The following is a 27,905-nucleotide window of genomic DNA, read 5'->3' on the forward strand; positions in this document are numbered from 1 at the left end:
GACAGCTTTTGACTGCAACCTTTGGCTCAACCTGAGTCACATGTGGCTTTCTTTCTGTTTCCGGCAAAGCAGCCAAAACCTGGAGCAGGTGTATGACTGACTTCAAATGGTTCCTGTCAAGCTGCTGCAACACTGTGTCTGCTCTGCACAGCTCTGAAACAAAGCTGGGCAGGCAAAGTCACCAGTGATCAAACTAGACAGCCTGAAGGAGGGGAGGAGAGAAAACAGGGCTTTTAATTCAGCATACAGAGGCTGAAAGGCTTTCAACTCCTGAACAATACTGACAACACAAAATTAAGGCTGCTGCAAGCAGTTCTTGGTCCCTGCCTGGAAAATAACTAAAATTAGTACATTTATGTTTGTTGAGTGCATTTTCTTTTTTGCAGCAGCAGCAGCCAGCCAGCCACTGCAATGCAATAGTATCTGAGAGGCAGCTGCTTTTATGGGATTATTCATAAACCTTCAGACCTCTTAGCCAACTGAGAGCTTTACCTCACAGGTTTTCCTATGGATCAGAAAATGTCTTCTCAAGACTTTACTGTCATGGTTCGTAATGTCTGGGTGTAAAATAAGGTGGGAGTGTTATTCCATTTGTTTCTTTAAAAAACAGGATACCATGGCTCAGATCCATGCAAATGTGGTGTGGAGAAAACCTTGGCTCCATCTACTGACTTTATTCCATTCTAGACTTGTTACCAGTGGGTGAAAGTAGAAGGATAAGAAAGGGCAGAAGCTCTACCCATGGCTCCCCCTAGTTCCTGCTCAGCCCCTACAGCTGCCTTTCAGGAGCTCAGAGGAGCCCTGGTAAATTGCTGTCTACTGAAATGAAACCCTTTGTCAGAATACTTATAGGTGCAGAACTAAATTTGCCTCACCAATTCCATAATTCTCTGGAATCAGAAAATGCTGTTTATGTAGTAAGTCCTCCTGCATCATCTAAGCTGTTCATCATGGGACTAGAGAAAGCCTTACAGTAAGGAGCTTTCTCTTCTTGGTCCTGGATATAGCACCAGCAGTTAAAACAGAGGTAAAGTTGCTTCAGAGTGGTGCAGCACTTCTGTTGGAGCACAGGAATAGGGCACTTGTGAGTCTTCTTTCCCCTCCTGCCATCATATCTTGTTTCTCCAATGAGCGCTGCAAGCTCAAGCTTGCTGTAGCATGGAGCTACTGCTCAAAAATGTGACCTGATCCCCTTTAGGCTCAGGTGACCCAGAGAAGTGAGTGTTGCCTGCTGTCCTGAATCATGGACCTGTGTTCCTGAATTTATTTAGAACATGTAAGTCATGAAATCACAGCTCTGCTTGATCCTTCTTCCAAAACACTGCCATGTTGAACTTCTTAGACATGCTACGCTTATCCTGAAAGGAGGGAGACCCTTTTCAGAATTCAGCTGCCTGAAACACATACTTTACAGATAAAGATGTGGAACAGTGTAACTTTTTGAGGGAATAAAGGGCAATAACCCAGCTACCTGCTTACACTCATTGAAATAACAATACATACATTTTTAAATGCTAATTCTCTTATTAAAAAAAAAAAAACCCAAAACTTTTCATAATGTTACAGAGCTTTGATCCTGTGGCACAAAGACCTGCTTCTGTGCACTCTTTTTAAACTTTCTGTTTTCATTGCAATGATGACTAAATGGGAAAGTTATGCAGACAGCAACGCAATATAATCTACAGCAGTTCTATTACTATGAACCGTGGAAGCTATGACAAAAGATAAGGCAAACACAAGTGAACTAAGGGGGAATTTCCCTTCCTTATCCTTTCTTCCATCTCTAAACCTGGGTGGGAAAAGGCAGTAATATTACAAGAGACAGCACCAAGCACTATACTTAGTTTACAAGACAGAATAAATGACTGGACAGATCACTGCAGAGGAATTTCTAAACCAAATTTTTTAAAAATGCACAATCCCTTTAAAAAATGATCAGTATACAATCACAATGCAAAAGGAACATAAAGGGGCTTTTTCTGAATTCTGCATGTTCTGGCCACCCTTCCCTCCCGCTCCTCCTAAGTCTGTTTTTGCAAGAGCTGAGAAGCCCAGTTCTACGTCCTCAAAATGTAAGTGAAAGGTGGGGCTAATTTATGAGATCCTGGAGCTCCTCATCAGTCAGTTCATTGACTTCCATGATCTTTTCCAAGTGCTCCATATACCGGGCATGGTCTTGCAAAAAGTGGGGCACCCTCATGTTCTCAATCACAGCTAATCCTTTCAGGCGATCCACATCCTCATACGAGATCTGTAAGGAAGAACATGGGTTAGTTTAGCCGGATAGCCCTGTTACTTCTCTGCTGGTGCTCTAAATTCTCTCTTGTAAATGAGAAAGTATTTCAGAGCAGGGGAATTTAAAATCTTGGACAACTCATTTGAAAACAAGACTAACTGTATGCTGCAGTAGATGATGTAAAAAAGTGTAATTTTAGTAAATGCCTGCATAATTCCTGGTTCTGTTTTTGATTCAATCAGTAAACAGACTCATAAGAACCTGAATGAGAATGATCTACAGCAGCTGCAGGAATAGAGAGGGAAAGGATGGAGCATGTGGGAGTCCTGGAGTCACTTCTCGAAGAGGTGGAAAAATTGACATGAGAATGGAAAAAACACTGTGCCAAAGACTAAGGAACTAGAAAGGAGTACAGGACAGGCATGGCACAAGAAGCAGGCTTTGGAAAAGGCATGGTGCCAGCTGACCTGAACTCTGATGTTTCCATTTGCACTAGCAAATATGCTTAAGTAATGTAAAGCTAAATTAAAATACACCTCTAGTAACTAACTACAGCATGAACAACATTCAAACATCCCCATTTTAGGTTTTTGTTTTCCCCATTCAAAAGCAAGGTGAAAATTGGGTTTGCCACTTGGTATCGGAGTCTTCTGAGGACAAGTGTCAAACTCTCAAATATTTTGCAGCTACTGCAAGGCCAAACACCTTTTTTTGGTAATGAAAACTGATAATTTTTCCTTCATAGTCTTAGATTCCACAAGTTAGAATTCAAGTCATAGTAGCTCAAGATGCTGTGAATGATGGTCCAGAATGGGTGGATGCTTTGGCTATGCACAAGCTGCCCTGCCAGCACAGAACAGGACTGTTTGGGGAGCTATCCAGCATGATGAAATTTGTGTGGTTGCTGCTTTGTCTACAAGCTGTGTGTTCTGGGCACCCTACAGACAGAAGCATGTGTACTGGCAAAACCCACCAGCCTAGCTGTGCTTTCTAACTGGCATGTCCTATGTCATCATAGGAGGTTTGTGCCAGGTGGCTTAAGAGAGGAGCCTGCTCCTTCCAACCTTGTTACCCTGCATTTCTAAGGAGCTGAGCACTGTGCGCTCTGGGTTCCATGGAAACAGCCTGCCCTCTTAGCAGGTGATGGTTTCTATTCAGAAAAGATTAAAGTGAGCATAAAGGATTCATCAATGTGTAAGGGGCATGGAAGGGCTCTCTGGAAAGATAGGACAGTGTAATCCAGATTGCTAAACCTGATCCACAGAGACAGGTGCATCTCTCACTGATGATAATGGAAAAAGTCTCCAAAGAGAATGAATTCTCATCTGAGCACACGTGTGTGCTTTTCTAATTGCAATGACAAGATAAATCCCATTTAAAATATGAACATACACTCTTGCCCAGGTTTACTCAAGTCATTAAGATACTCCTGTTTGAAGATGGTGTGGCATTACACTTGATTAACCTGTTAGAAGTGGATATGGAGGAGCTGTACAAAATCATACCATCTCTTCTTGGTTTGGAGAACTGAGAACAGCACCAAATGAGATTAAATTCTATCTCTTTTGCTCCTCATATTTATGTTCAGGGGTTTCTCTAACTGTTGCAAGAAAGAAATATGTATATGCAATCTGAGGTATGGTTTGAATGGGATGTATTTCCCCCGGCCTTGCAATTGCTATAAAATGTTGACATCCCGAGCAGATCAAAAACATAATCTCATCCTATTGCAGAAACAGGTTGTCTTCCTTACCACATGTAATTAAAGTCATTGTACTAGATAAAAAAGGCTAAGGCTAAAACTTATGCTCTGTGTAAGGTGTTCATGTGTTTCTTGGGAAACACAGTAATAGGTGATATTCTACTGCTTTTGCTTTTTAAAACTCTGGTAGTTATGTTAGACTGAAGTGCACTCAAGATCTGCATCCTATTTCTCTTCAGTATTACTTGCATGCGATTGCCACGTGAATGTTTTGCAGTGTTTACCTTAATTCATTCTTTCCTGCAAAGTTTGCAAACTGCTCCTTTTAAAAAGCGTCTTTTCTCAGATTTCAAGTTTTCACCTTAGTCACTCCTAGGTTTGCTGAACAGCTTGCATGTATTCTGTTTCTACTACACTGCAAGTAATGTCAGAAGCACTGGGAAGGCACAGCTGCCTCCATCATCCAGATTTCTGTAGTACTTGGAAGAGAACAGAAGACACAGAAACTTGAGTGTGGCTCTGTCTTAAATACATTCACATGGAAGGTAGTGCTCTGATGTTTACCACTGCGGCAACTACCTACTAAAGTACAGAAGCAATTTGCTGTCAGCAGCACAGCTGACTGCTTCTGTTTCCTGTTATGTTCATACCTTTATTGTATTTGCAATGAAAATATGCCCAACGTAGGCAAGCTGAGAAAGATGAGCTCACTTGTTACAATACAACACTAAGAATCTAGAAAAGGCATTCAAAATTTTACAACTAAATGCTGGGCTTCCCTATGTTTAAATCCTGTGCTTTTTATTCTAACCTGGAAGACATGCCAGCCAAGCTTAACACTCCCTTTGGAACTAACTGATCCTCCTATTCCATCCTAAAACCAGAAAAAAATCCCCCTTTAAAGTTGTTATAAACTCTTAATAACCGCAAGCTAGATCTGAGTGCAAGTTTCATACGTATATGGAGATATTGGAATGGGCCCAGTGAAGGGTCACTAAGATGATTAAGGCACTGGAGCATCTCTCGTATGATGAAAGGCCGAGAGAGCCGACTGTTCAGCCTGCAGAAAAGAAAGCCCAGGGGGATCTTGTCAGTGTGTATAAACACCTGATAACATGGGAGTTGGGCTACTTACTGGCAGGGCAAGAGGCAATGAGAACCAGTTAAAATGCACAAAATTCTATTTGGACACAAACCACTTTTGTACGGGGAGGGTGGTAAAACAGTGGCATGGGTTGCCCAGAGGGGTTGTGGAGTCACCACCAGTGGAGATATTCAAAGGCCAACTGGACATGGTCAAGGGCACACTGCTGTAGCTGACCCTGCTTGAACACGGGAGTTGGACTAAATGATCTTGATAGATCTCTGCAGACCTTGACTGATCTGTGATGCTGAGAGTAGGCATTGCTCTTACACACAAATTTCCAGCTTGACTGCAGAAGATGTCTGCACCAAAAACATTCAGAACAGACTTTATGATCCCTCAATTTTAGAAGTTGCAAAGTCAAGCATTTATAAGTTATTATACTGCTAGAATTAAATTGTTTGTAGACCCTTAATGTGGATGCCATGCAATGCGGATCATAGCGGAATCTGTAATTATATAAGGAATGACTTATGTTTTTGCAGTGGGCTAAGAATCCTCCAGACTCCTTGAATGAAGCAGCACAGGAACAATGTGTGTTCAGTAGCTGGGTAGGCAGAAGCTGTGTGGAGTTTAAGAAAGCTTAAATGAAAAGGAAATTTCAGAGAATAAAACTGGAGACTATTTGACAGTGCAATTTTATTTTCAGAGCTTTCTAACTTGGTTCAGTGCTTATCAGTATGGATGTTTCTGACAGTAAAGGCAAAACTTAAATGTGGACCAAACCCCTCTATCAAAATATGCCCCTTCCCTTTATCACCCATTGATTGCCAAGCAGGCAGAAATGTTGGTATACCAGCTCTAAATGCAAGCTTAATGTCCATTCGACTCCCAGTTTATGTGAGTATAAATCCTGCTTTACGAACTGTGGAAACTTAGCAACCCAAGGATTTGGTTCAGGAAGTGTGACAAAGTTTCTGCACTTCTTAGGTTGATTTTGAGAACAAACATGCTGTGACAGAATTGACATAAATTATGTCCTGTGAATGTAGAAATACCATGCATTGTGGGGAAAAGAGCCCCCACTCTGATTTTTGGAAAACTGATGTCATCAGTGAGATAAATTTCAGATGAAAAATTCTTGGTGATGGAAGGGGATTTGCTAGAATCAAATGGTTCCTTTTGTTTTCTGCTAGGACCATCACCTTATCTAGTACCTGTCCTGCTTGGCAAAGGCACTCTATTGTCCTGCAAGTCAGGTAGTACCCCATAAAGGGAGGAAAGTCTGCGAAATATGACCATAAAATCTTAATTGAGGAGATAAGATCATAAGCAAGGAATGAGGAGAATCTGGTAGAAGTTTTTAGGACCTCAAAATATTTGCAGCTTTGCAAGGTGTAATTCAAGGTGCTGTACAGAGCAGAGATTTCCAGATCAAAGTAGAACGGAGCACAATGACTCACAGCTCATTGCAGGCAGGTTTGCTGAAATGATAAAACTGTACCCTTTGGGGATAATGAGTCCACTCACCTTTCCAAGGGCTGTCAGAAGATAGAAATCAATGGACTCCCTGTATCTCAGGATTCGGAGGATGCCATCCAAGTACACCTGATCCTTATTGAAACAGCCTTAAAGGAAGAGAGATACATTGCACTCTGTCAAGGTTTGGTCAAGGCATGTTCTCAAAAGCCATTATGAGCAGAACAATTTTATTTTTAAAAACTAGACATTTATATCCCTGACTTTGAAAACCTTTCCAAAAACTAACTAGAAGACAAAACCCACTAGACAGAGAAAGAAATTAAGGACAGAAGATAGTGTCTGTGAATAACGATACCAACATTGTATCTCTTGTAATAAATATGAAAGGAAGTCAAGCTGTGAGTATGGACTTTTTCACAGTTTTGCATTTACAGTCCACTTCCAAAAAAAAAATTCCTTTACTGATTCAGCTTGAAAGTCTCACACATGTGCAGCCTTGTTTTCCATAGTGGAATCCCTGACACCTCATATCAGAAAGTGTGGAGTCCCGTTTCTCTGTTTTACTGTGTGACATGATGAAGGAGCTCTGTGCATGTTCTGAAAACCTCCCTGAAGTACAGGAAAAGAGAAGGCAAATAGGGAACCCACCTGGCTGGGACGTGTCAGTCCACCCTCTCTTGGCTCGCACGCAGTAATCCCACCTAGTATTGGGGTCCTTGACAAATTTCCCCACATCCTGGAAAAGCTGACTGAAGGACATTTGGCTTGCCTGATACACTGTGTAGTAGAGCAGGGCAGCTCTCCAGAGAAAAGGGTCTTTGCGGAACAGGACACTGTGGATGCTTGCCAGCCCCTCTTCTGTGGGGTTGATTGGCTTTAACCCATGTTTTCTACGTCCATTCCTATTGCACCAAGGCTGGCTATTGTTGTTAAAACCACGAAAATAATGAGTTCCTGAAAAATAAAAAAGGATTATGGCATATAATCCATATATGGATTGTAGCATATAATGGTTAACAAAAAATTGTAAAATATATAAGGAGATGCCCATTTCTGAGCTGATGGGACTGTGAACTGGGAAAATTTATTCTTGTCTAAACAAAGAATTTTGTCAGAGAGAAATACACCATGCAAATATTCACCTGCTGACTACAAGTGAGAGTACAGAAAATGCCTAAGGAATACAACCATCAGGAGGACTTGACTTTCCAAATCTATGGAAAGGAATTTTCCAAAATGTTGCTGAATGTCTCTGGCACAGGCTAGGCATTGTAGTGAAGAGAAGGAAGGAAAATCAAAGTAAGGAGGCAAAAATGTTGCTTCCTGAAGGTGCTTAAACAGCCCTACTGCAGCCTTGGAAGATGTCCCCTCAAAAAGTGAGTAACAGTGGTTCAAGGCAACTGCAAGACTTATTATTCAGTTGATATTCAGGCACTAGACAAGTTTATGTAATTTTTTATGTACTTAATTAAAACAGATGCACTGGAAAATTTGCAGAACTTTTCCACAGGGCTGGGCCAACCTTGTGCAATGCAAAACAAAGGCAATCTTACAGCAGTTTAGGGATCACTGGGTAAATACTTCATGCCTTAAGCATGTCTACATTTTCAAGAATGTGGCGTAACAGATACAAATTTGTAAAGTGAAATGGCTGGAGCTGAGGTTGAATGGTCACACTACTTTTGTTTCCCTTTCTTTTCAACTCCAGAGTAGACTAAATTCCTCTTATAAGCAAAATGTCCCTGAGCAGTAACAGCACAGAAGGTATGCCCTGGAGCATAGCCTCTGGACTAGCATAATCTGAAGAGTTTACACTTTGCCTTCTCCAAGATTCCTTTGGCATGTGAACCTTAGTGCAGAAAGTGGGACTAGTAGGTAGACTTCTTTCAAAAGCTCACTCTGGATCTGACCTAAAGTGCTAATGTTCACAAACCCTAGGAATTCTTTTACTGGATGCTGCAGTGATAAAAAGGCTTCTCCTTCCATTTAGCACACCTTCTTTACACAGGTTCTTTACACAAGGATGTTCCCTCCTTTTGTATATATACAGTGCCTGGCCCATTATTGTGGAATAATTAAGAAGGCATGCAAGTACTCCCCTTTGCCTGAAGAACTGCTGTCACGCTCGTACCAATTTCGTGTCTCAGCATCCCTTCCAGCCAGTGCTCTCGTGCAGTGGAGATATTGATAGTGAGAGTGGGGCGCCCATTCACCACTGTCATTGAGGCTCGAGACAGCAGGTCCTCCGTGAGATGGACCACAATCTGAAGAGGAGAGAGTTCAGGCAGCAAAGAGCTCTCTTCTCACTCCTTTTGCTGCTTTTTTGCTTTGGCCCTTCCATTATTTCATTTCTCTTTGGTTCCTTGCCCTTCACAACTCTTCCTTGCTGCCAGCAATTACCTATGAGAGACCCTCTGACTCCAGCAAGCTTCTCCTACTCACTTGTGCTGCTGACAAAACCTCAGGCTTTAGTGGGACTTGGTATGAGTGTTAGGATAGATAGACATGAGACTGCAAAACTTAATAGAGTAACACTGACTAGATTCAAAGGTCAGGGAGAAAGTATATGCCAAGTTAATTAGAAAAATTTCTATTTTTTGGACTGTGTTTAATTATCTTAGTATTGCTGAGAACTGAAGAATACTAGGTAAACACACAAATTGATTTGCTATCTATATATCTAACTGTGTGAAACCTTTTTAGTTGCAATTCTAAAGCCACATGAATGGGAGGAGGAAGCACTGTGTACTTTGTTTCCTGTTACATGATGCAGACCTGAAATATTATGAAAATGCTGGTATTGTTTCATTTTGTTTTATACAGGAATATAGTTCTTGCTTTCCTGTTTTCTCTTGGAAAACTGGTAATCAAAACAAAAACTGCCAGAGAAGGAAATTAATGCATATTTATATATTTTGTTATTTGACTTCAAAAAGCATTTTTAAATAAGTGACTGAAAGGGAGAAGGGAAGTTCTCTTTGTTGAAGACTAAGTACCTTTCCCTCCCTCTTCATGTAAAGCCTAAAGAAACAGTACTGCTCAGAAAACTACATGGGAGAGTACTTAAATAAAAGACCACTTTTTTAGTATCAAAAAAAAAAAGACGCAGGGATCAAAGTCATTAAAATGACACTTCCCTGCCTTCAAAACTCATCATTCAGCTTCAAGTTCAATAGCAAACAGTCAGTCCCATAAAACTTGTATTTAAGAGGCAAGAAAAAAAGGAAAATCCCAAGGCATTTAGATTTAAAGCACAAGTACCACTTAGCTTTATTAATATCTCTTCAGCTGGAGAGAGTATTTTTGTAATACTTTAGATCATACTAAACATTATGCATTAACTCTACTTTTGCAGAAAAAGTAAAGCACTTCATTAATAAGGACATGGGTTGCTCGATGAGGATGCAGGATCTTGCTTCCACAAAGTCAAACCAAGCCAAAAATGAATGTAAAGGGATAAAAACATAGCAAAGACCAAACACAGAACTTTCTTCTGCTTGCTCTAAACTGTAGTTTATTAACCTCACTCTTAGAAACACAGATAAAGTCTGGTTATCAGTGTCAAATCAGTCTCATAAAAATGTATGATGAGTTTAACAGTTTTGATGCCAAAGGGGTTTTTTTGATTTTCTCAATTTTCATAATTTTGTAGATTTTAGGAACACAGTAGATGTAATGCTGTAGATTTTACTGAATTAATATTTAGCAGCTTGTAGCATAAAGTCGTTCTATCTCTACCCCTGCTCCAGAACAGGCAGCTAAGATCTGCCAGCTATTTAGTGTCTTTCTCAAGGTACCTGATTAAAGCATATCAGAAGAGAACATAAACATGGAGCAGTGTGACCCGAAGCCCTGGAGAGCGTCCAGAGAACCTTTGTGTGCTGAAGAAGAGGAGGTGGATGAAGACGGAGGGTCCCAACGACCCCAGCCCCAATTCAACAGGGGTGGAAACTGGGAGGGGACAGAGGTGGAACTGGACATGTGGACAGTAGTGATTGGATAGATTATATTATAAAAGCTATAGAACTTAGAGCTTGCATGCGCGCGCGTCGATGTATTCCTGGATGAGCGGGGTTGCTCATTAAAGTGCCTGCCCATTATCTTATCTCCTACAAAACTTCGCTAGGAGTCTTTTTTACAGACTTTTACAGCAACAGTTTCTCCTAATAATATTATATTTACCAATCAAACCTAGTTTCTGGGAAACTAATTTTTGTCTCTTGATGACCCATTCCAGACTCCTCTTGCTCACTGCCAGTGGCCTCACCTAAGTCTTTGTGTCAGTCAGTGAATTAATTTGGAATAATTCCTGTTTTATACATTTAATTTCATCCGACTTTTCCAAGCAGTTCTATGTAACTCCATCAAACTGGTATTTTTAATCCTGAATATAGAAAATAAGGTTTTTTGCACAGAGCTCTAAAAATTTAGATGGTTAAAGCCAGGAAAAAACAGCACTTAAACCATCTCAACAAGCCAACCTCTTTCAGACATTTTTATTCACTTATGTCACTTTCATTTGTGTTACTTCTCATAAATCAGTCTCTTGGGCTGGTGCTTATTTTTCTTGGCCTTTTCTTAACTCTTTCCTCTGGTGTAAATACTTTGATACAAGAGAATGGATGACAGAACTGGTGAATAAATGGAAATGTGCTAGTCTACAAGTAGCTGAAAAAAGGAGGGAAGGAAGGGTGTCGTTCTTGGGTACTCCCAAAAGAGGTGAATTTAAGAACAAGCATATATGAATCAGGAAACAGGCTCAGAGAGGTGGTTGAAACATTCACAAGGAATTTGCATCGTTTCAATTGTTCGAATGTTAGAGTGGGTATAGCCATGAGGAAAATGTGATGTAAGGTATACAATTGTAATTATGGAGGAAAGGCCTCCCAGATAGTCCCTTGGGTCCATCCATGTGTAATGTCTAAGGTGTACAGAAATGTTCCTTCCCTGATGCAGAGCATGACTTACCTCACCAAGGCAGCCCTCTTTCACCATGTATTTCCTGACACGATTCCAGATCCGACTTTTGGTCAGCAAGCTGCCTCCAGTGGCCTGCTCAAATTTTTCATAGCTCCCATATTTCTGCAATGTCCGCTCCATAATGTTAATGGACTATGAAACACAAAAGCATAGCAAATATCAGTGCAGTAAGATCCCCATGTTGGACTTGCATGTGTATTCTTTCTCTTCCTCTCAATCTCTCTTTTTTTTTCTAAATTTTAAAATCTTTCTTCTTTTCTGAAATCATTGGCAGTCACTATCAAGCTATTCTCATTTAATACAGGCTGACACATGCTGCAATGAATTTGTACTAGCTTCACATGTACATTAATGTACATGCCAAAATACTGAAAAAAGATTCTGATGAACTCATCTTAGACCCACATACATCAGCACAACACAGATGATTATCAGTCTAGTGAAATAATACTCATTTTCCTCTTGATTTGGGGAATGTTGCACAACTGCCTTGTAAAACAGATATAACAGTTCTCCAGGACAACTGCAGTCTGTGAGCATGTTTCTTTTTATGGTTTTACAAAGAACTTTGAAAATATCAACATTACTGTCATCTCACTTCATTTCTTGGTATTTTCTAATTTAGGAACACTATCCCTGATTAAGCAGATGTGTAACTATAATTTTAACAATAATACTTTGACCAAAAATGTCTCCTTACAATGAAATCCTCTGTACCATGGATGTCTGTTTCAGAAAGGAGGAGAGAGACTAGGAACTTAATTTACAGAGCTTTCATTTAAAATTTTCATTTAAACAACAACACATCTTTTTAACCCCCCCAAAATGAAAGAGGCATGTTGTGTTAGAAACATAGTGGTATTTTCTTACTATTGCTACTAGGAGAAGAGCCCTGTAGGTGTAAAGCTTAGCATGATGCCCATAACATGATCTGAACTCTGCATGTTGAGGATATTACTGGTGGGGTGTGAAATGCTCATCCCCAGTAATCTGCTTTCCAGTATGTCATTTCACACCCTTATAAGAAAATGTGCAATGGAATAACCTCTTTCCCATCAACAGTCCAGCTACAGGGAATATCTTTTTCTCACAGACTTGATAACAGAAAGTCCTGATATTACCTTAAAAAAATTAATCCTCTTTCTAAGAAAATACCACTACAATGAAGGGGGAAATCTTGCAGATTGAATCTCTTTTTATATTATGCACTTATATCTATGCATGAAGCTGGTAAAATACTTGTTTCCAGCTGTGTAATTCTGATACTGTCAGACTGACTGATTGTCCACAAAAATTGGATTAATCTTTTGTCTCTCACAGTCACTAATTCTTTTCAAGTTGAAACTCAGCAACCCTAATTGCTATTGAAACCCATAAATGACAGCTAGACATATTCTTAAAGCCCAGTAGCTATTTGATGAGAGAAGTACCACTTACCTGAATGCCAAAGAAATATTGCACCTAATGTTCAGTATTTCTTTGTCTGCCCCTAATATTTGTTATTAAATTTGAAGGGCCTTCTGGTCAGATCTGAATTTCTTTTTCAAGAGTGAAGAAAGTGCATCATTTACTACTTTAGCATGGATTAAGCTAATCCTCTGGGTGTTTTTAAAGAATGCTGTATTTTTGGGGGGTGTTAAGCAATCTGGAAACAAAGAAACTACCAACTATGTCTCACTGCTGTGATCTCTGTTCCCAGTGCACCTGAGTCTCCAGAATAAGGCTTTATTTACGTGGGAGCAGAGGGTGTATGCTGGAGAGCACCAAAAACAAACTGGAAAGTGAGGGATAAACAGAAACCTGTTACCTATACCACCAGTTCTTCAGGGACAGCCCAGCAGCAGTGCAAGAAGTTACTCACCACCTGAGCCACTGCAAATGATTTGGCTTTGCCTCTCCCTGTTAAAACACCTCAATAAGCACACATGGCAGCTGTGCTGTGTGGTGTCCCCCATAACCCTCCCTTTTTCAGGTAGGTCTGTCTTAATGTGTGGTTGTATAGAACAGAAATTCCTCTCAAAACTTAAAACACAGTAGATCCTGCAGGTGGAAATGTTTGGCTCACAATTCTCTGCAAGTTATTTACTGCAGGAGTTGAGTGATGGATGTTACTTTCAAACGCCACCAGGATTTGTTCTTTTTGTTTTTAAAGCATCTTTCAGAAAGTACCTAGCACTCAGCCTACATCTCTCTACCAGCAAATTAAACAAGACCAGGATATTGGCTCAAGCACTGGAAAGGGTCCATTCATGAGCTAAACTGTTTGTAGGTCCCAAGGCACAGTTCTGCCTTAAGTGAACCAGCATTGCTCTCAGGCAACACTTGGCCATATCCAAAGGATCAAGTGGCTGTTGGGTTCTCCAAAAGAAGCCTATCCTGCCTCTCAGCAAAGCACACATCATGTCCAGTTCAGTTTCATAATAAACAATGAAAAAAAGCTGTTCTGACAATGTGATGGCAAAGGCTTTGGATGAAGAAGAATAAGCAAGTGAGATTCATAGGCTGAAGAAAGCTGATAAATGTAGCAAAAGATAAAAAGTAAGCTCAAAGAATAACAAAGATACTTTACAGACTTTTTGAACAGTAGGACAAATCTGGAGTGCTGATCACAGTTGAACAGGTGTGGATGAGGGCAGGTTTGATAAAGCAGAGGACTGCTGAAACCATTGGAGAGCAAGGGGACAGTTTCTTCTCAATGTGAAAGTTCATAAAAATAAGGGTGTTTGAGAGGGGTTTGCAAACTTTATTAACCTTCCTCTGTTTTGATGCTGCTTATAAAGATATTGTACTATAAGATGCAGCAGTACACAGGTGGTGTTATCCAAGAGGTCCCTCCTACCTTTGTCAGACTGCAGGTATTTTCTAAAACCATCTCACCATAATAAACAGTGAGAAAATGAGCACTGAACACCAAACACACATTAAACTTTCTGCCTGGATGTCTGTAACAGCAAACTCCCTGGAGGTGAAAAATCAGTGCTAAGGTAAGCAGCATGAGTTTGGGAGCCAGGAGGCCCAAGCTGTAGATGGATCCTCCTGAAGAAGCACTGACACACTCTGGTCTCTTCCACCTCAACTTGATGCAGTCTGGAGCTTGAAGGGGAAGAGTGGGATACTAATGGTGCTTCCCCTACCTTATGTGCCATGCTGAGTAATCCATGTTCCGTCATTCCAGCCACATCCAAATTGGCATTGCAAGTTTGAACTCATGCATGCTGAGAAAGGCATTAAGCTTAAGCCTCCTTATTGCTGGACATATAATCAGAAATTACTAAGGAGGATGCTCACCCCTAACACCTTCTCTCTTGACTTTGTTTCAAGTGAAACAGAAGAAGTCCCAATAATTCTTTCCAAGTAGGCAGGTGTGGCTCTGGAAGCACTGAAACAACAGGGAGAGCCATCACACACACAGATCTCTGGAGAGTGGCACTTCACCCCAGCACTGGGATAGTCCCCATTCCCAGAGCTGTTGCTGGTTTTGACTCTTCTTGTCATCACCTAGGGACAGCTTCTCAGGGGAAAAGTTTTGGAAAATGTTTGGTTTCCAGGCACTGAATAGAACACCAAGCCCTTCATTTGGGGTTCTGCACCTGTCTCCCAGGCAAGATGACTCAGTCAGGTGTTGCAACAACTTGCCGGGAAAGGGGAAAATCCAGACCAGTGTGCCAGGTCCTGTCTATTCCAGCATCCAACTGTGAGCTTATTTTCCAGCCTCTGGACCAGCAAAATACTGGTATTGCCATAGTTCCTAAGGCAAAACTGTAAACTCCTCAGGAACAGGTAAAAATGGAAGAAAAGAAGCACTATGTGGCTGTACCAGGTTTACTGGTTAGGAACAGTAATTCCTATTCTTTTCATTGTTAGTTAGCTAAAAGGTCTGCTTCCACCTCTCTTATCACTACCAAAGAGTACCAAAAGAAGCAGTCAAGACAAGCCCCCTTCCACAACAAACTCTAATGATGCTCAAGAAAGCAATGACACAGAAGCAAGACAAGGCTGGTTAATTGCCTGGTTTAGGTTACGGTGGTGTTGGCTTTTTAAAACAAATTATTTACAGCCAAGTAGGTCTCTGAATCCCAAGTCACCCATGTGCAGCTTAGTTACTTGAGAGTTGCTGTAGAAGTGTGTACTGATTAGACATGCTCATGGGTTATTTAAGGAGACCAAGTCAGAAAAGGGGCTCAGCCCCCTACGTTCAATTCAGTTCGTCCTACATTCAGAAGCAGCTCTGCTACAAAGGGGTCACAGTCTCTGCTGAGAGTTACAAGATAGACAAGGCTTGAAAACACCACTACTTTCCTCCCTGCATGGCTTATTTGCTAAGGGGAAGAAAGCTTCCCAGGGGTACCAGGCTGAACTTGTTAGTCTTAATCAACAGCCATAAAATGGTGGCTGTTCTGGTCAAGAGGAATGCAGGGAGGGAGATTTTTGAGGCCAGTCCACTCAGGCTGTAGTATTTTGAGTTTTATTCAGGGTATACAGTGCCTTTTTTTTTTGCATGCTTAGCGTTAGTTTGTTAAGTTAGTATATCAGTGAGATAAAGAGCATTTTAAAGTAATTTAGAGCTTGTAAAAATATTTTTAATGGAAAACTTCTAAAATACTTTGTAAAGAGTTAAAAATTAATACAGGCTTGGTTTTGTATGAGGCTGTGTTCTGCAATAAACCTATGCTCCTACTGTAGTATCCCAAAAGTGATCTATGGTCTCTTCTAGAGGAAGAGAGAAGTTTGTCTTGGACCTTGGAAACTTAGGCTACTTGGATGGCCTGATATGCATTGTGTTATATATTAACATGCCTTATCTATAAATCTTAGTTAAGGAGGGAATTTTTTACTAGCAGAGAATGAAATGTTTCACAGTTAAATGCTCTTTACAGGCAGTGTTGTGTTTTTGAATCTTCAACATGCCTAAACTGTGACATCACTTGGACATAGCAAAGGATTACTCAGTGTTGAGTGTCATGTTGTTTAGCCTTCCAGCTCCCCCTAACCTTTTTTTTCAAAGTCTGATAAATTTGCTAATTGTAAGTTACATGTACTATGGCCTTAAAAGGTGTGTCACACAAACACTTGCAATGTGGCACAACAGGTTTATTTATTAATCAAAATTGCTAGATTTTTATGAGTACGAGGGAAGAGGATGTACAATCCAATCATGGGGGGATTGCTCATTCAACAAAATAGCGTTTGGGGTGTTTTTTAAATATATGTATATTACAATAGATTTCTGGCTTTCTCGTACAATCAAGGAAAGGTTACTTAAAGTTGAAACTTGCTGATTTTGTTTCAGCAAACTGCAACTGCTTGGTCATCTGCTCTGCCAACACTTGGAACAATTAAGTATTGCCACCTCTAGCACCTGAGACAAAAATAACAAACACTTAAAGAGTTAAGAAACTTAATGAAAGACAAGTACTTTGAGCCAGAAACCTTTTTTAGAGCACTTAGAGCACACAGTTGCTGCACTGACCTTGAAACACAGCAATAAGAGAATTAATTTCTGTAATATCAGATATGTCAATCAATGTGAAAAGCTGCAAATCTGCAGGCTATTTTTTTATTCTCAAATTCACTTCCCTAAAGGCACATATTGTGTGACTCATGAATAACCTTATTATGAAGAAAATAACATGAAGTAGAAAGAGAGAAGCAAAGAAACAAAAAAAGTATAAGAAGAAAGACATTAAATTTAGTATTTTTCAAATGTATTAGTAACTCAAAAATGTTTTCTCTATGTCTGTGAAAAGTCAATTAATAGTAGTGTTGGGCTGTGCCCAAGGTTAAAATCTTTAAGTAGAGGCACAGGGACAAAGTGCCTCACAAGCCTCTGTGCTCCTCACTGCTGCACTGCAAACCCCAGTACTTTTAGCCTTTAAAAAACCCAGATAAATGGGGCAGAGCGTGATTTGTCTTCCAGACATGTGGCATTAATGCTGTATTAACCAATTTCATAGATATGCGCAAAAGCAGAAAGGGCAATAAGAAAACACAATCTGTTTTAATATCCTAGCAGGATATGCACAGCTGTTGGTTAAAACTATTTTTGAAATGACTAGAAATCCTCTAAAATTCTGAAATGTCAGATTTTGAGCTGGTTTCACTGAAGTATCCTAAAACCCCCCCTGTAAAAATGGTGAGTTCTCTCAGTAAAAACCTGATTTTACACCTTTTGATTCATAAAAAAGCAAGTAAGTGTAAGCTGCAGTGAGTACCTTGTGTAAAATAAAATGGGAATAATTCCATTCACAGACAGTAAAGCTTTCTAAAATAAGTACAACAATAAATAAAAGCCAAAAGTGTTAAAAAACAAAGAACCAAAAAGCAACAAAACCAAATTTATCCTTGTTGCAGCAAAAAGGATGACTACACACAGTTATGTTTTTACTCCAGACCTGACTCTTGATACTCTGAGTGCCTTTTTTGCAAACTGAAGTCATCTTTCCTGAACTGAACTTCTATGAGATACCTACGTGTTTCTTCTGACAAGTAAAATCTGCATGGAAAAAAATAGCAATGAGGAAAAGCAAGTCCTCCCACAATACTTGCTGATTAAAATTTTGATTAATGCTGCTTTTTCTGGATAGTGAATTTGCATGAAATGAAATTTAAATTTGTGTGGAGCTGAAAATTTCTAAAGTTAGTAGTTGATAAAAGAGAGAGAGTGACACCTGCTGGGCTTGGAGCTGTGTTAATGCTGCTGGTTTAGTCATTTTTAAGTGCAAGGTATTTTTGTTCAGTATTTTTAGGAGCTGAACTTTGAATAAATGCTTTTCTGGTGACTTAAACTAAATCTTGTGAAGCATTTTACATCCTCGTTGTCAATTTTCAGAAGTATCATTGAATATTAAATCCTTCACTGCTTTTTATAAGGTTGTTGCAAAGCCTTTCTTTTCCCAGGCTTTTTATGGACAGGGAAAAGGGTAGAGTTACAAATCACAGTAACATTGAGTAATTATTCATTATTAAAATATTCCTCATTTAGGTGTAGGGTTTTTTATGAAAAGAAGGGTAAACCAATGACAAGCTTACTCCAGAAAATGATAATTCATAAAATAACTTTGTAAGGCTCTCCTAGACCATAGTGAAAGGGTAATTTGTATTAAATTGTTTGGCAAATCAGCTATTGTTGATTTGCTGTAGTCTGTGATTACTGTTGCTAATAGTGCTATAAAAATCAAAGAAAAACTTGTTAAAAAGCTCTAGTCGAGGAGCAGTTTTATTTGGTGTCAGCATGATTTAGTTGGTTGTTTAGAAGTATAAAAGATGGATTGTAGGAACAGAACAGTTGTTCTCAGAAAGAAAATAAATTTTTAATGAAAACAGAGAACTCAGTTTTTAAAATATGCAGATATTTTCAATGTGAAAAGGCAGAGCAAGACCATCAATACAATGATTTAATGGGTAGTAACACTTTTGTGCATTCTTAGATTTGGAAAAAACAAAGTCAGCCTGTTCACAAGTCCAAAGTCAGTCTGTTCACAAGTCAAGGATCAGTTCTGAGATTCCATGGTACTTTAATTCACGTATCCTTTTCACCAGGAATTTCTGGGGTTTTAAGTGAAATATTCATATCATAAAGAAGTGAAGCTCATGGAATGGCAGGATGTCTTCCCAAGTAAAGTATCACTTGAAACATGAGATCCTCTATTTAGAAAAGCTTGTCAGACTTCAGTAAGATCCTTCTGAACTATTTGAAAATAGCAAAAGTGGGAAGAGTAGTACTTCTGCTATTTTATAGATAAGTATCGGTTTTTGTCACTTAGGTCAAAGTTCAAAGAAAGGCTTTTGTTGCTGTCTGGGACTTTTTTGTTACTCAGGTAGGAAGCCAAGGCAGTTGGGAATGTCTCTAGCTATGTTACCAGTGTGGCTGGACATTATGGAGAAAAGTAAAAAAAAACAAAAAACAAGGAGGGGTTTGTCTTTTTAAATTTTACTTCTCTCTGGAATGGAATTTGACTGCTGCTTGATTAAGTCTAATGTATATGCAAATATCCTTTCAAAGTTGATTAAAACAAGGAACATCAACATATGCTTATCCAATAATGGTGACCTCAAGTAATCCCTGTCCCCTCCCAATCCCTCTGTCACCAAGAGGATTGGCAGGGTTTCCACACAGCTTTATTCCTCTGCCTATTCAGACACTGTATTTTTCAGGTACTAGACTTTGCTCGCTTTAAATTATGTTTCTTTTGCCTTTATTCTATAAAATCCTGTAAATTATACAAAGGTTTTAATTTTTTAATAAAAAAGATTTTATTTCAGTTTTATTATTGCATGCTCATCTCTGATGCATTTTTCAAACCGTAGGGGAGGATGACAAGGAGAAATGATATCCTACAAACAAAACGAAAAACCACCTAAGTGTAGGAAGAAATAGTTGGTGGAATAGAAGGGAAAAAAGGCAACTATACCTGCTTAAGAAATCTGTCAGATGCATGGCTGTGCTTAGCTAACACATTTGGCAGAGCAGGGTTTTCATATTCAAACTGAGGATTGTATGTGAAATCTGAGTTGAAGAATTTAATCTTCTCTTTCTCTACATTGGAGGGCTTGATTGCAGTCAGTAAACAGAGTTTTTGGCCAGAAACATCGCCTTCTTTTCCCTTGCCTTTGGAGGACTGGGATTGCTTTGGCTTTGTCAGATTAAAATGCCTCTTAGTTCTGCTTCTGGGTCGAGGTGGCAGTCCCGTGCTGCTCCCTGCAGCTGAAATGCTGTTTGTAAACTTCATGCCGGTAGCCACTGGGCTAGTGACGAGGATGGAGGGCTGTCTGCTGGCGCAGTACCACCCACTGCCCAGCAAGGGCTGGGGCACTTTGACTTTGCGGTGCTCGCCGCCTCGCAAGGTGGTAGAACACTTGGTGGGTTTCCTGTGCTTCTTGTGGTGAGCAGATGATTGCTTTGGAGTGTGGTGCTTTTTCTCCTCCTTGCTCTGCAGAAGGACATTGTAGCTACTGGTTCCTGTTGTGAAAATGTCCTTAAGGATCCCAGAAGGTGGATGCTGGAGGCTGTTTTCATTATTAATGTTCAGCTTATGTACTTCCAGACTCAGGACTGACTTCCTAGAAAGCTCTGTCTTAGGCCAGTGAAGTTTTTCTGTGTTTAGAGGAAAAAGAAAAAAAAAGAAAAAAATGGGGACACAATTGTTTCACACAGCGATACTAATCTTGAGGACTCAAAACTGCAACATAAATGAAACACTACCTAGACTTCTAGACATAAGGGAGAATTGAGTGTGCATATCACTTTTGAACAATTAGACTAGGACTTGCAAGCATAAAATACTTGTTAAAACCTGGTTGTAATAATGCCAAGGTCATGGGTTCAATCCCCTGTATGGTTCAATCCCTGACTTAAGAGTTGGATTTGATGATCCTTGTGGGTCCCGTCCAACTCAGAATAGTCTGTGATTCTGATTCTGTGATCTTACATCTTCACGTACAGTTACACCATTTGTAGCTAAGAACTAAGTTGTTTAAAACAAGACAGTGGGACTTCATGAATGTTTACTGTTAGATTAAAAAATGTTTAGTTTTGAGAAAAATCTGATTGGTCTTTATCATGCAGGGAAGGCTTTCTCTACACATAAACTTAAAAAATAGGAAACTGTATAGGAAGAGTATGTAAGGAGTTTTTACACTGAAGTCCCATCTCACAGGGATCTGTGCTGTGATATAAGCAGTCTGGCATGATCTCATGTGCAAAATGTGATTCACAGAATTTACTCTCAGAAAAGGATGAGAACTTCAGAATGGGCCGGCCACTGTGAACAATTGACAACACCATAGGAATAGTAATATAAGTTTAAAAGACTCAGTTTCACTTGTTCAGCCTTAATCTTGTTCAGCCTTAATACAGACAGTCAGCTGTATTTTAAGAGGAGATAGAAGAGAGATCAGCGAGTTACACTCCTGAAATACCTTAAGACAACACTGGTAATTTCCTCTATTCAAAGCTGTTCTACAGTAACAGCTGGCTTTAAGAAAACACTTAGGAAGAAACATTGTAGATTAAACTGCATGAAAAAAGCAAATAAGATTCCTTTAATGAATGAAGCCTCCTTTCTTGCTCTGACCCCTGGCATAGCCTTCAGGGGGAGACGGGTCCCTGGTGCAGAGCAGCTGCATGGAAGAATCACTGAGGATTAAAACTGCATTTAACATTTGTGCTGGCTTGTTAGAGAGAAGTGAGATTGCTTTGCTGGTTCTAATCATTCCCTCCTCTTGACAGCCAGTTCATCCTAGAACATTAGGTGAGGCAAAAGTAAGGGTACAAATAAACCATGCCACATGGAAATGCTTCCTCCTTCTGCACATAAAATGAAAGGATTCACAGAACTGGAGATGTGGCTGGAGCTTGATTAAAGCCCGCAAAAGGGATTTGAGCTTCATCCCATAGTTATACATAGCAGAGCCGTAATTACTTTACATACAGTAATTATACTCTGAATGGAACATTAGCAAGAGATCATTAAATGCCTCCATGGGGAAAAAATCGATGGTAGTTTAATTCCAGCTTTATTTTCACAGTGAAATTAGGTTTTCCTCCCAACCTAAGCACCATGACAACGTATTTCATGCTGTTGGACCTCTGTCAGTTCCATGTCAACCTGTGTTCCTCAGGTCTCCTGAAGATGCTGTCTGAAAAAGCAAAAAGGCAGAGGTCCTATTTACATGAACACACGATGGGCAATCTTGGCCTGGGTGTATCCTCCACTGGAGAGACAGAAGCATTAGATTATTCTCTTTCACAAAAGCATGAGTATCTTATGCAAACTCAGTTTTGATTCACGGCAAGTTTGAGAATTCCCTTTCTATGCTTGGCACAGGGATGTGCTCCTTGGCATTCCTGTTCAAATTCTGTCAGATCATTCTCATCACATATGTGACAACCTGCCTACATGGCTTATCTTGCTTTACTCTGAGCTGTCATGGTGAGAAACCACTGTTTCCCATCACAAGGAAAACAACATCAAGCTAACTACATAGAACGAGATGTATTTTTTGGACCACATACTAGGATGACCAATTCCTGGCAAGTATTTGAGATTGACTTCAGACCTGTACCAACTCTTACAGGATGAGAATGCTTACTTTTAAGAAGGATAAAGGAAAACTGAGGTTTCCAGAATGTCTGAATGCATATTAAATTTCTGAGCATGTGATTTTGCTTGCATAGCCAACACTGAATTTGGAAATTACACAGCTGCCTCTTGTAATACAGATGGGAGAGTAACTTAACATTAATAGCATTAACACTTCACTTTCTCTACTAGTCAAGTTCTAAAAACCATAAAGAGCAAAAAATACTTAAATTGCTACTACACAGGGAATAATTCGAATTAATAACACATGTGTATCTAAGAAGTGATAAATAAGAAAGAACAAAACCAAAACTGAATTCAAAGAAACAACTCAACATGACCTTAAACCACACCACTCTGCCCCACCCTCCCCCAAAGCTCTTGTGTCAATCTAAACCAAAAACTCATGACAGCAAGCTTTCAGAGCTAAGTAGTACAGCTGGCCAGTAATAAATGCATTTATATGTAGACAATTGCTCAACATCATAAGCCAGAATTCTCCTGAAAGTGTCACAAATGATGATTGAGTGCTGAACATGCACTGGCAGGTTTCACATGCACATGGCTGATATCAAAAATAGTTGTCCCCAATTCTGTAGTTACTTTATATGCACAATCTTGTAGCAAAGTGATTTCTCAGTTGTCAAACTAAGTGTGGCTGTCCTTAATTTTTTTCCAGCTAAAGAAGGATACTGTTTCATGCCTATTTGTGCTAGAAATCTGGAATCAACAGGTAATCCAGCAGATTTGAAATATTCTAATAGATAGCAAAGCAGTATTCACAGAAGTAATTTAGCTAGTATTCTAAAATTTTGTATAGGTCCTCTGAACATCATTATTTTACCAAATCAGCTAGAAAATAATACTTGAGACTATGTAAAAATCATGTTGCAAAGCACCAAATTTAAGGTTTTCTCCACCATGTTTAAGCTATTAAAGTCACATCTGTAAATCAGACAGCATCAATCAAGCTAATGAAGAATGACTTACAAAGCTATATCCAAGAGTTCCCAAGGATTAATGCCTGGTGACTGAAACAGAGGTCTAACATTCTGAATTTAAAACCAATTCATTGCACAGCCTGCCTTCTGAAAATGTGCTTCAATGTTCCAAAACGTACTGAGGTAACCACACTGCTATAAAGTAGCCAGTCAGAGAATGGATTATCAACCCAGATTAATTGCATAGATTGCTTAGCACTATGATTTCCAGCTTTTAGATGCTGGATACCACAGGACAGATGTCTACAGATTACTTCAAAAAGGCATGAAAAAGGCAAATTGAAAGTCACCATGCTATTGCATAACTCCATCCTGCATATCATGCTATGGATCATACAGGTTTTCTCTTTTGTATTCATCCACATGTGTTATGAGTGTTCTAAAAAGTACAAATCTGAATTTCCTGACTTTACATATTTCAGTTTTTGCAGCAGAAAACTGTCAAAAGAACATAAGACCAGGCCTCCAGTTACCTTTGAGAACCTCTGAAAACGTGTCATTTATGTACAAAGATTCCCTTAATTTCACTTACTTCCAACCACTCATAAGTCACAAAGCCCCAAGACATTCAACAATCAAAAAACCTCACACCAAAACAACATAGTCTCTTCCCAAAAGATTTTCCATCATGTTTACTTCCATTTATTTATAGCTTGTTCCTTTCTGCAACAATACAGTAATAAAAACATAGGTCTAGAGACAGGAGTGAAATATTAGGTGAAACAATCTGCCAGATTTGGAGTGCAAGGTGATGTAGACATAAGCAAGGAGGGAGAAGAAGAGCTTACTGTCTCCAATTTGGCATAATTAGGGTACCAGAGGACAGAAATCTCTTCAGTTAATGGCAACTTGGTCTGTCCTGGGCCAGCGTAGAGTTCTACCCCACTTTAGAGTCACGGTGTTTGGCTTCTGCTACCCCATAAGGTGGGCTAGCAGGGCAGAGAGACATCCAATGGCAACTCCCTTTGTGTGTCTAAAGAACTTCACAAAAGAGCAGGTTGTGCCCCAGCCACAATCCCATCACTGTCAATGTTATCTGTTGGAATTGGCACTACTGAACTTACTTACTCCATCCTGCAGACACAAATGGACCACATGTCACAGAACAATTCAAAATACCACAGGCTTGATTTTGCAAACAGCAGAGTTTTGCCCGTGCATGTGTAACTTCCATTTATGTACATGTAGCTATTCCAGTGCCTTTCCACTGGAAAAGGGATGGAGCCCAAGACTGCTAACAGAGGATATGTGGGAACCCATAATTTCATTACAGTTCTGCACTGCTGAAACACTTCCCATTTAGAAGTTGCACCCCAGGCACTAGTCTTGAACTTTGCACCATTGCAAATGCTGCCTAATCTTGTCAGCAGTTAATTGTGAGGAAAACCATGTTAGATTTTGTTATATTCAGGAGCTAGATTATCTTATTGGCCTCCATCCTTTAGAAATTGATGAATTTATCTAATCTTTTATTAGTTTAATAATATGTGTAGTAAAATCTACTAGATTTTAGATTGGGAAATTTCTAGACTTCGGAGAGTGTTTTATAAGTATATCTTTCTCTAGGGTACAGGGCAGCTACTATTTAAGCAGCTTCTTAAATACCTGTTCCATAGGTGGAACGAGGTTAATGACAAGTATTTGTGGGCACAGATCTCTTTCTGTCCAGCTAGCCTTGCTCTAAAATAGTACAGAGCTCCTGCAGTTTTCACGCTGCTGCCACTCAGGTTATATATGCACAATGGACAAACCCTTTCCAAGCTGCAATTATGATTCTCAAAGTGCTTAGCAAAGATGTTCTGGAGCAGTTCCTCCTGTCCCAAGAATGTAACGGTCTGAGCCACTGCTTTTGGTTTCAGTTCACCATTACCATGTTAGAATATGGTTGAATTTCCTCTTGCTCAAAATCTGAAATAATTTCCAGTAGCTTGACTTGAATTTTCAGATTTATAGAAATGCAAATAATGTAAGTAATAAATAAATGGTTAAGTTGGAAACTGAGAGACAAGAAGAAAATACACAGATGTGACAAGTAAGATTCCTTCTCTGACCACCATGTAAAGGTACAATTACATTAGAAAAAAATATTCATCTCCAATATTCAGACAATTTGAATAGATTAATAACTCCCTGTAGTTTATGAACTCTAGACTGAATGGTTTGTGGGTGCAGAGGGCTGTAAAAAGACCAGACTGCAAAAAACAGGCACCATAATATGTTGTATATGAACCTGTAATGTGCCACTGTCAATGCCACAGGCTCATTTGTGGTGTAACAGAACCCGACTAGAATCCTATATTCTATTTCCTCACTACTATAAACATATTTATGGTTTACAAACACACCAGTTTCGAACAGAAACTGTTTGGCAACTTGAAATAGACAACACTGTGATATAATTCTGTTTATAATGACTGGAAATGGTTTAGTGGTATAATTAGTCAAAGAGTTCTTGTAAAAAGACTGGCACTGAGCTATCTTCTATTTTCACAAGCATCTTAGTTATTAACTAATAATTATTAATAAATAATGAATAATTTTATTAATTAATAATTATTAACTAGTTAATAACTAATAATTAGTTATTAGGTAATGCCTGTATGATGTTGGGAACTTTGTCATTTAACCAAAGACTTTTTTTCCCCCCTGAAATATCTGTCTATGTACTTAAAGGTGTTATCTGTCATTCACTTTTTAATTCTGAGTTTTAAGACTGAGGGCAAGTTTCAGCTATCGTACAACTTGTATGTCTGATTCATTAAATCCCACATTTATAGGACCAATTTGCATGATTTTGGACCATGCATTTTGGATTTTCTCCATTAAAGTGACAATGATATTTGGAAGTATTCTTTCTACCTTAAAAAAAAGGTATGAACTGACTTGCAAGCAGTTTCTTGTATACATATTTCTACACTGAAATACGGTATTATGTAACTGACTCCAAATTTGTGTTCTTCAAATTAAATTACATGAGCACAGTAATAATAAGCAAAGTGAAGACTTGGCCCTAATGAAATCAAGTGACAAACTCCCATTGATTTAATAGACTCAGGATATAATCACAAACCACTGATTTACAGGCAGGCTTGCACAGGATGAAATTGCCATCCAAGCAAATCTCTGGCTTGTTCTGCTGCACCAGAGGTGTGGTCAGGAATATTTGATGGAGGGATATGGACCCAAAATAACTATGTTTCAAGAAATCTTTTCCTTTAAGATTATAGCTGCTGTTGTAGGTCTCTAGAGCTGCTCTGACCGACCCCACGAAATTTATTTCCATTCCCAGTACTAGAAGCAAGACACTAGTCATATATCCATGTACAGACAGAATGGCATATAAATTTTGCAAAGCAAGAGTAAGAGATCTTAATTACAACTGTAACAGTATTGAATGAGGGGATTCTAAGACACCCCCACCTTTTCTAGATAGACAAAGAAACAGTGGCTTGAGCAGCTAAAGCAATGACCTATGAAATGACATCAAATTCAAACAAGAAAAACATCTGAGTGAAAAATTTGTTTCTCAGCAGCAGGTTTTTGTGCATCCCACATGTGCACAGCATGTAACATTAACAGTTTTGTGTGCCACCAAATGCTTTTCCATATTATCGTTATATAGTCATAATACAGGTTTTTATATATACACGCTAGAGCGATTTGTTAACTTCTCTGACAACACAGGGCAGAGCCAAAGAGTGAAAGGCACCGTATATCATCAGAAATAGTTTTATTGGCATTCTTCCTTGCATCTCCCGTCCCTCCCTGCAGTGGAGCGGGTGTCACCTCCACACTCCCCAGCGTCCCGGAGAAGGATGGGGGCCCGCAGGTAACACACTGGCTCTGTATCCACCCAGGGGGCTCCTGCTCCGCCGACTTTCCTGGAGACAGGCAGGTGGGGGGTCCCTTCCCCAGGGACACGCACCGAGACCGAGCGCCCGCCCGGGTGATGCTTTCCCGGGATGGAGAAATGGAAGAAGGGAGGGAGGGAGCTGCTGGCAGCCCACCGGCTGCCCCCGGTCGCCGTGGGGAACCATCGCCGCTCCCGGGAAGCAGGGAAGGACATTGCACACCGGGGCGGTACTCACCGGTGACACAGATGGACTCCAGCATGATGCTCCGCCGGGCAGCGCCGCCGCTCTGCCCCGCCGGCTTCCCCCTGCGCGGCGGGCGGCCGTCTCCTGGGCGGGGAGCCCTGAGGAGAGGCAGGCAGGAGGCTGGCAGGGAGCGGAGCCGGGCACGGCGCGGGATGTGCCCGCCTCGGCGCCTCCCCGGATTCGGGGGAGCGCGGCTGGCCCCGGGCCGGCAGGCGGGAGCCGCGCCGCCGGCGCCCCCGCCC

General features: G+C 40.0%; 1 protein-coding gene across 1 annotated transcript; it reads right to left on the reverse strand.

Moving 5' to 3' along the window:
- Window positions 1-35: 35 nt before the first annotated feature.
- Window positions 36-27,905, reverse strand: MATCAP2 (microtubule associated tyrosine carboxypeptidase 2). The gene is made up of 7 exons (XM_071561409.1): window positions 27,655-27,905; window positions 19,896-20,578; window positions 11,473-11,616; window positions 8,636-8,768; window positions 7,153-7,458; window positions 6,553-6,650; window positions 36-2,251 (listed from the first exon to the last, which is right to left on the reverse strand). The coding sequence occupies exons 1-7, from the start codon at window positions 27,677-27,679 to the stop codon at window positions 2,090-2,092; spliced, it is 1,551 nt and encodes a 516-aa protein (XP_071417510.1). The 5' UTR covers window positions 27,680-27,905; the 3' UTR covers window positions 36-2,089.

The sequence above is a fragment of the Pithys albifrons genome, chromosome 7, assembly GCF_047495875.1.
Source record: "Pithys albifrons albifrons isolate INPA30051 chromosome 7, PitAlb_v1, whole genome shotgun sequence".
Classification (NCBI taxonomy): Eukaryota; Metazoa; Chordata; class Aves; order Passeriformes; family Thamnophilidae; genus Pithys; species Pithys albifrons.